At 39.8% G+C, this 9,698-nt stretch overlaps 1 protein-coding gene across 1 annotated transcript in view; it reads left to right on the top strand.

The window, feature by feature from the left end:
* The window catches only part of LOC118332336 (multiple epidermal growth factor-like domains protein 10), a gene marked incomplete at its 3' end in the record, with an annotated part of 46,645 nt that extends 37,016 nt beyond the window's left edge, over positions 1–9,629 (top strand). Inside the window, 3 exon segments of the mRNA XM_035667567.1 lie at positions 6,629–6,875; positions 7,556–7,676; positions 9,492–9,629. Of these exon segments, the coding sequence (XP_035523460.1) occupies positions 6,629–6,875; positions 7,556–7,676; positions 9,492–9,629 (506 nt within the window).
* Between the last annotated feature and the right edge of the window lie 69 nt (positions 9,630–9,698).

Consider the following 9,698-nt stretch of genomic DNA (forward strand, 5'->3'; position numbering starts at 1 on the left):
CTACGTGCCACATTCATCCTTTCATAACCATTCACACAGTGATGGCAAAGTCCATCGAACAGAAACTAACTCATTCATTCTTGCTCAAGGATACTTGTTTTTTTTTTTTATTATAGTCTATCTATGGTGTAAGGTTTGTTAGTTGGATCTTAAATTTTTCTGTAGTATGTGTGTTGAGCCTGTACTTTAGCTACAAGTTCATAATAAATGTAACTTTTTAGTGTAAAGTGGGAGGAGGGGGGCACTTCAAATGTGGTCTGGAAACAGCCCTCTGGTGTCCACGCCTCCAGTTTGTAACTCAGGCATTCTGTAATAAATTTGTCATCTCAGAACCCAAGATATATGAGATAACCCTGACATCACTATGACATCAGGGTTTCAGATTTACCAAAGCTCCTCCAAAGCCAGAGAAGATATTATACAACTGTTTTCACATCCTGAGTACTTTCCAAGACAACGAAACTGGTGGAGTACCTCTTTAAAGACATACACTTCATGCAGCTCAAAGAAGCAAACAGATTATTTGTGGTATATTATTTTTGTTATTTTACATATTTAAAAAAGTGTGTATAGAAGATACTGCTTATTGTTGAGATCATTTTATTGTAATATGACAATAAAACTCTGGAGGAGGACACACATTCTCGATCAGCAACAAAAACTGGAGGAATGCTACAGATGTTTCTTCTCACTGGGAAACCTCGGTATCAGTGTAAAAGGCGTTCTGTGTTCCCATGAGTGCACCATGCCTGGTAGACTGGGTAATCACTAAATAGATGGAAAAACATCCCAGTCCCAATCCCTCCCCAGAGCAGAGCCAACTCTCAACAACTGGCAGCTCAAATTACTGGCTCAAGTCTTTTTCTCTACTAGACTGACTCCTTTACCCCTGAAATCTCTTTTAGTCCAATGTGTAAAGCTTTTTTTTTTTTTTTTGCATTTTTATGACTTGTTGTGTCAGCATGGAGTCAAATGACACATGACTTCTGGAGCATTATGAGGTCTTATAGATGTATTTCTCATGGTGCACATACTAGAATAAAAACCATGAGATCCTGCCTGAGACTGTGATGCATACAGCCTTGTGACCAAACTGGCACAGTGAGGTCTTTTTTGTCCACGGCCATCTTGAATAGGCTGATGAAAGAGAACAGTTTGTTCTCCGGCAAACAGATGAAGAGCCCCCGAGCTCCTGGAGTTTGGCCTTTCTTCAATCTAGGTCAGGTTTCACAAAGGTACCAGGATGGCAGATTTGAATGCAGGAGGGTTTTACATGTGCATCTTAGTATCTCTAATCTCCTCCTCCTCTTTGTCCCCCGCCCCTCCCCCCTCGGCCCTCGCCACTGTTTGTCACACAGGGCCAGACTGCCTGAGGAAAAGGAAGTATGCACTTTTTATCAGGTCAGAGTGAAGCAGGCTAATGCAGGAGGAATAAAAGGAGTCTGTTTATCACTTGAACAACTTGAGAATGGTGGAATGGTTGGAGGTGGCTGTGTTACTCTGCATGCTGGGCACACAAACACCAGGCTGTGTTGATGCAGTAGAAGAGAGGAGCCAGTTCTAAGGATATTCAATGGTATTTAAAAAAAACAACAACCTTCTTTATGGCACCTTTTGTATGAATAATGTGGCCAGTAATGTAACTCACCAAAACCTAAATAATAAAAAAATAATTAAAAGTTTGAGCAAACAATCTAAACTTAAAGCTGCAATAGGTAACTTTTATAGAAATCACTTTTTGTCATATTTGCTGAAACTTTTACTATATCCTGACAGTAGTCCATGAGACTGATAATCTGTTAAAAAAAAAAAAAATAATTGGTTCCTCTGGCTTCTCCTAGTACCTCCTAATAGTATTTTGCAAGAATCGACCGGGCCTGAATGAAAACAACCAATCAGTGCAGAGAAAGAGAGTTGATTGTTGAGTCTCATTCGCAGGTCATATACTAATTCTTCGGGTCTCAAAGCTTCAAGACGCCAAGCCAAAGCATATTACAAAATGCATTTTTGTTTAATTTATTTACTTGAAGGGCTCCACAACTAATTTTTTGGCCCTCTTGCAGGTAAATCCAGCAAAAGCCATGTTATTCCTTAGGGTACAGTCACACATAGGCCAATTTGGTGAGTGACCATCTCTTTCTGATGCGAAATGTGGGCAGTGCAGAATTTACTGCATACAGAAATCAGTTTGCTGGTTTATTTGTAGGGGTTGTAGTGGTCAACCACACACACATATTTGTTACTTTAGTCGCAACTTTACCAGCTACCACTGTTGAACTCCAAGCAAACAGGGGTAGATCTACAGGGGTGGCATGAGGTGGCAGCTGGCCACCGCAAGTTTGGTGTTAAATGCTGACAATGATGTAATGTTTTTCAAGCAAATATTTATATATTGTTTGTGATGAAATGCACTTATATTTCTGCCACTGTTTAAAGTCTCCATGCCACCCTCTTGCCACCACATGAAAGTCTCTCTAGATCTGCCCAAGTGGAGATATGAATCTGCTTTGCCACTAGAAGCAAAGGTTTTATTCGCTCGTTCGCTCGCATAGAATGGAATTAAACAAGTATTTGCCAATGTTAATTTTACATACGTGTGACCATGTCCTTTAAGAATTAACTAACTAAATAACTGAACTTGATTAACTTAAATGATTCTTTATTGTAAAGATTTGAATATCCCCATTATTGTTTTTCTTCTCAATTTAGTTAGATAATTTAAGTATTTCTATTGCCATATGTCTTATGTATTTCTTTAATTTCAGTAGCAGTCCAACAAAAACATGATTTATTATAACTTTGAGAGCAGGTTAAGAAGACTTTGATTGGTTTTATATTTTCTACATCCTCTCTGCAGCTGACAGTGCATCTGTTTTCTGCACTCCACCACAGAGAAACTCTCACCATAAACCACTGGGACACCATCACTGCAGTCACTTAGTTTTACTGCAGCTGCAATGTGTATATTTCTTATGAAGATTTTTTTTGCTTTTATTGGACAACAGAGGCAGACAGGAAACAGGGGAGATAGCGGGGTATGACATGCAACCAAGATTGCTGGCTGGAAACAACTAGTGATGCTGAGGAGGCCATACAGCATGTGCCATAACCAGCTTGCTGACTGCTCCTGCCATGTGTGTATTCTAATCAGAGCAGTAAAACCACAATCAGCTGCAGAGGTCAGTCACAGCCTGCAGAATCCCACAGAACAGATGGGAAACAGTTTCTCAAATCATATTTCTCAGTTTATTTGTCGTGCAAAACCAAAATTAACAACATCAGCATGAATGAGAAGTTTGTTGAGAGTGTAATTTATTCTTGATCTTGGAAACAGTAGTCTATTCAAGCTAAGGGCTTGGCAAGCAAATGAGTAAACAGAGCACTGATGACCTCAGTACACCACCATGATAAAAAGGTGCGTTGGATATACGCTGCAGTAAGTGCAGCAGTAGACTGCCTGAACTAGCTTGGAGGCCTCAATTTTCCTGTGCAATATTGAGTTACAAAGTATCTTTTCATTTTATCTTATTCATATGTGTCCTTTGTTTCATATTTTCCATGTACATATTTTGACCATTTTCAAATTGCTTTAGTGTTAACCAACCTTTTTCCTTAAAGGAGGCCTTTTCTATCACTGAGTAAACTAGCTAAGTGACATTTTATAGATATTTCATATTATATTTAATGCATAAGAATAAGAGTACAGAACAACTGATGAACTGTACAATGAACCACAGTTTGTTTAAAGAAGAATTATGAGCATATTACTTCCCGTCAATATTGCTTGCGGTTTTCCTGATACATTTAGGATCTTCTTCTTCAATTATCTGTCTGTATTTTCAGAATTTTTAACCATCATACACACTCAATAGGCTTCTTTTTTGACAAATTCAGTGTTTTGTTGTCATTGTTCTTTTCTAAAAAAGGATGAGGCTGTTTATCAGAGAGTGAAGGCTCTGTGATATACCTATACATAATATAGCTTATGTTCAGCTCTTCAGAGTTTAGATCTTAACTAATAATCAAAACTTTAAAATAATTTAATTTAGTTTTATTCACTGTAAGGACTGAAATGCTGAGATATAGATGAGATATACTGTTTTTAAAAAAGTTTCAAGAAGGCCTTGCAACACCCTGTGAAGCTCCATCTCTATTGACATGTATGTGCATAATCTGAAGTCAAGTGACCAAGATTTCAGTATTGGAAGCATTTCTGTTTGTAGGCAGAGTATTGACCAATCACAACTGAGCTTTTGTTTTGGTTGCCTGCAGGTTAAACAGTCCGAGTGGAGGGCAGTGGCAAAACACACTAGCCGAAAGGGATCTCGGGATCCATCGGCTATTGTCTGACAGTGATTTAGCTTTTTATTAGCCTTTTTAAAGACGATAAATTATTATGTGTGAATGGGTGAATGTGACATGTAGTAAAAAGCACTTTGAGTGGTCAGAAGACTAGAAAGCCGCTATATAAGTGCACTCCATTAACCATAACACAAGGATGCACCAAGATTTCTTTTGGTGCCATGAAAGAAATCAGTCAGTTACTTTGGTTACAGTCATACATATAATCACAGCCAATACAAATGTTGGACAAAACTATGAAATAAACCTATGATTTAATAAACTGGAATGTTCCTTTAATGGCTAATGACCTGCCAAACAGTTACAATGCTACAGTAATATACACAGAGTAGGTGTCCTTGTCTGAATCTTTAATTTCTGTCTTTTTCCTAGTTAAAAATCTCACTTTCCCCTGAACTTAATTTAGACCACCATGACGTAGGGTCCTATAATGAAAGGTCTGGCAGTCATTGTAAACCTTTCTGACTCCCTCCCATTTTGCCCCTAGTCATTGCTAGGCCCTGAGAGGGCAGTGGCATCCTGATGTGTTCTCTTCAAGATGAAAGACATCTAGAATAAACATGCGGTCCAACACATTCTGAAGTTTACCAGTTTACTGTGGCTACACATGGGTAATTTTCCATTGCAAGTTGTGATGGGAAGGCCAGATACATGGCAGACCTCGCTCATGTGTATGAGGTGTGGTCTGATTAAGGCTGAAATGCAGCAGCCAAAGGTTAATGAGGTGGGTTCAGGTCTTAGTCCTCCTGGCCACACAGTAATCGAGTCTCAGGCTGCTTGTAGATTCAGATGGTTTTCCTGTCAATGATGAGGGGCAGGCTTTGGTTTCAGCCTCAAAAGTTTGTTCAAACGGGTTACTTAAATTGACGATGTGGTAGCACACTAACCTGATTGCGCTAGATTGTTTGTTACACAGAATCAACTGGGAAGTCATCCCTGGAAAGTGTTTGGAAAATGTCAGGGAGTTTCATCTGTACCATGTGTCTATCGCCACCCCCACAGTGAACTTTAAATAATCAGATCAATGAACCCATGTAACATAGTCCAACTCTTACTGAGGTCAGTCGGGAGAAGAGAGGAAACATTTTTTCTATTGAGAAAAGCATTTAGTGATGTTCTTTGCTCTTCTTTTAATAAAAAAAAATGCTCTCCAGTTCTGATAGAACTGATGTTAACAGCATCTTTAATAACCCCACACATAGGTAATGCTGTAGCTGCCAGTGGCTCCACAAAGTTCCCGAGTCTGGTTTAAACCACTGTGGTTTGGACACAAGTGCAAAACTGAAAGACTGGCAAGATGGATTCTTGCATGATCTTGAGATTTCTCACAAATCCAGTTGCCTAGCAAGATTAATGACTGTCAAATCTCTTTGGTTCTGGCTGGACCTTTGTTCAGAAAAGATTATTATATGTAACTAGACTTCACTTGATCATGTGAAGCCTTGAAAGTTGTCTTGAGCCACAGGGAGCCATTCCAAAGAGGCAAGAATGGGATGTGATCAAATCTCCTGTTAAAACCCTTGCAGTAGCATTTTAGATGAGTTTGAGGTGAGCAACTGACGTATGGCTTATGCCGGAGAAAAGTCGCACCAGTTCAAGTGAAAGACAAATTTATGGATTTTCCTCAAGATCAGAAACTGTTTAAAAAATTTTCTTTCAGGTGTTGTCCTCTGTTCAATGAGTATGATTGTACTACGCTGAATACTTGATCAAATGACTGTGTGCAGACTCCGTTTTTTTGGTTTTGGTCTTTTCATGGGATTGGTGATCAATAAGGAAACAACTGTAACTTAAAAAAGGCACCTATTGTATAGCCACTATAAAATGTAGCACATGCAACACTAGCCATATGGTTTAAGCAGTATTCACAGATGAATTCCTTTGGATTTACACAAGTGTAAAATAGTTGTCCTTTGTACTGGACCCACTTTGACATCAGGTTTGCATCATGGGTCACTTGGGGAGAAAGAATAATTACAGGACCAATGATTATCTAGATGATAACAGAGCAGAAAACAATGTGACTCACCCCAACCCTGCATCTTGTGTTACATTGGGATATTACATTACATGTCTTCAGGTTTGGTGTGAAAGGTAAAATGTAGGCTGAACATGGGATCCTTTTGTTAGAAGGCTCAGTATTCTGAACTGGTATACAAGCGGCCAGTTCTAAGAAGATCTTTATGTAATGTCTTGTTCATCTGGTGGTACTAGTGGTAGAGGCTCAACAGATTTGTTTCATTAACTAAGTTTTTCTTTCCCTCAGCTTGTGACAGTAACCACTGGGGTTCCCACTGCAGTAACAGATGTCAGTGCCAGAACGGAGCGTTGTGTAACCCCATCACTGGAGCCTGTATCTGCACTCCTGGATATAGAGGCTGGCGCTGTGAGGCCCAGTGTGAGGTGGGCACCTATGGTAACGGATGCCAACAGAAATGCCAGTGCCAGAATGGAGCCACCTGTCACCATGTCACCGGAGAATGCAAGTGCTCACCGGGATACACTGGAGCTTTGTAAGTCGAAAGATAGGATGTGTGAGAATCTGCTTCTTTCTAATCCAAATATTCCAGGTAGAATAACATTGCCATATCGTTATTAAATTATTTTAAAGCAACACAAAACTTTTGAGTGCGATTTGAATATAGTCTGCTCTAAATAGTCTGTGTAGACTAATGTTAAAGGTTACATATATAGGAAATTCACTGCCACTAGATGTTGCTCTAGAGCACCAGCACCTCAAGATGACAGCCACTAGAGTCCATTGACAAAATCAGTATTTCACCACGCCTAAAACTTGTCTTTGTTAGTCTTTCCACAGTTTTTCCAGCAATCACCAATGCTGATTTGGTTGCAATAAACCCTTAATTCACAGAGAAAAATGGGCTGCAATGGCTGCATCCATGTGGACAAATGCACTTGTCAAAGTCCTGATATTTTGAATTTCTATTTTTTGAGATGTGAATAAGTTTAAGGTCAATTGCAGCCACGATAACTGTGCAATAATAATAATAATAATAATAATAATAATAATAATAATAATAATAATGTATTGTATTTGCAACCAAAAATAAAAGTGACATACTCACTTCTCCAGTTTTACAATTGTTTTTTAAAGTAAACTTGCATTTTTGACCTTCTTGACCTTCGAAAGTGGATAAATATTAACTGGAAGCTGTTTTCTATTTCTTCATAGCTGCGAAGACCTGTGTCCTCCAGGGAAACATGGGCAGCAGTGTGAAGAGAGATGTCCATGTCAGAATGGAGGAGTGTGTCACCATGTAACTGGAGAGTGCTCCTGTCCTGCAGGATGGATGGTACACATCCCCAACTGTTTGTTTGAGCTATTTAGAAGAATGGCCTGTTGTCATTCATACTCATAATGACCATTTTAAAAGTGGCACAATGTATACAGTACATTATATAAGGTGCTAAGGGCCTACAGAATTTAACAGCTACTTTACGTGACTAGCTGACATCAGCTAGTCAAAAATTTCTTTATATGGCTATCTGCTCCAGGCAGAGCACAACTAAGCATGGGCACTAATTACAGGGACCCGCTTAGTCTGTCTAAACTATTGAGTGCTCTGCACAGGAATCAGGACTAACCCTTCTGGTTTCTGTCTGAAGAAAGTCTTCCTGTAAAGTTAGGTATTTTCCTCTGATGTCAGGCGGCTTCTCTGCCTTACCTCTCAGGGATTTACAGAGTTTACTGGTGGACATTTACTTGTAGCTATTAGCTAACCACTAGATGCTGCTAACGGACTGGGAGCTCGAGGCACTGGCGCTCCCGGTGGTCCAAAGCTGTTGTACTAGAGATGTAATGTTAGACACTGACACTGCCCCAGTGCTCTGAGCTCTCAGTCCAGGGAGAGTCACATCATAGGACGGATAAGTTAGCTGCACTGCTAACCAGCTAACAGCAGCAGCAAGTTAATGGCTAAAGTAGCTAAACGCTAACAACAAGTAGCTAAAGTTATATTTCCATCAGTGGGGTCCCACAGAAATACTCCACTACAGTGGTGTAATTCTTGTCTCATCTGTGACCTAATAAACAGTAAATCCATCAAATTCAGTGCATCATATTGCTGTTTTCTTCAAGCTAAGGTACTGAAGCTACCATGCTGTCAGAGCACACCGGCGAGAGGACGAAACAGTATTGACCAATCCCCCAGGAAGAGTGCCAAACTTGACATAGTGGCCAAACCATAGTCTGTAGGGACTTGGTTTGGGAACCAGAGGGTCACTGGTTCAAGTCCAGCACAGTCACAATAAAGTATTTCTTCTTCTAATTACAGCAATGGCATCCGTCACAGGATGCACACTAGTCCAAAAAGATGTTTTCCAATAAGCTTACATTGTGAAAGAAGCAGCTGTAAAGCGGTGGATAAATTTTTTTGAGTGTCACAATCCCCGTGAAATGATTTATATCACTATCAGAATTTGATCCATTCGGTCCAATAACATTTTTAAGCATGTTTAAAGCATTTATCCCCATTTAAGTAAAAGGAGGGCTAAACCGGAAGTTAGCCAGTTTGGCTCCCGGATGTCTCAGACGCATACGCATTACGGGCTGCTGTGACCAAAGAGACAATGAACTGAAAGGGTTGCATGAATTTTCAGTATTTAGATAAACAAGGATGTGCTTGAAGAGTGAATCATGCAAAACTGCTCTAGTGGAATCTCTGACTGAGAATATAGAGCTGGAAATAAACATTAGCAGGTCCCTACTAGTAGGACAACTTAATCTTCAAAGTAGTCACAGCGTCCTCACACATGCCAGTATACTCTGATAACATGTCAGTATGAGCTGAACCAGCAGACAGAAAGGCATGACGAGAGTAAAGCAATGGTCAACTTTTTAAACATTTTTGATAAAGTTAAAAGGCTATAAGACAGGAAACAGATGTCAAAGTCTTCTAAAATCAGTAACTTGGGGTCATAATATGATAGGAGCTCTGTGAGAAGCAGTTGAAACTATAGACTACAATACAGTATAGAGGAGTTGTATCCGTGATTAGGAAAATTAGATAATCTTTTTCTAGAAAACCTAAAGGCACACAAAGATCGGAGGTGTAAAATCTGCTCACATGATGATGACGGTTTACTGTTTGTATGTTCCTGTTGTGCAGGGTACAGTGTGTGGCCAGCCATGTCCAGAGGGGAGATTTGGACAGAACTGTTCCCAGGAATGTCAGTGTCACAACAACGGCTTCTGTATGTCATCCACCGGACAGTGTCTCTGCAGCCCCGGATACACCGGAGAACGGCAAGAGACACTTTTACTATATACACCATACATCAGTGGTTCACAACCTTTTTCCTTAAAGGTGCACTAT

The sequence above is a fragment of the Morone saxatilis genome, unplaced genomic scaffold (genome assembly GCF_004916995.1).
Source record: "Morone saxatilis isolate NCDOM2014 unplaced genomic scaffold, NCSU_SB_2.0 Contig21, whole genome shotgun sequence".
Taxonomy (NCBI): Eukaryota; Metazoa; Chordata; class Actinopteri; family Moronidae; genus Morone; species Morone saxatilis.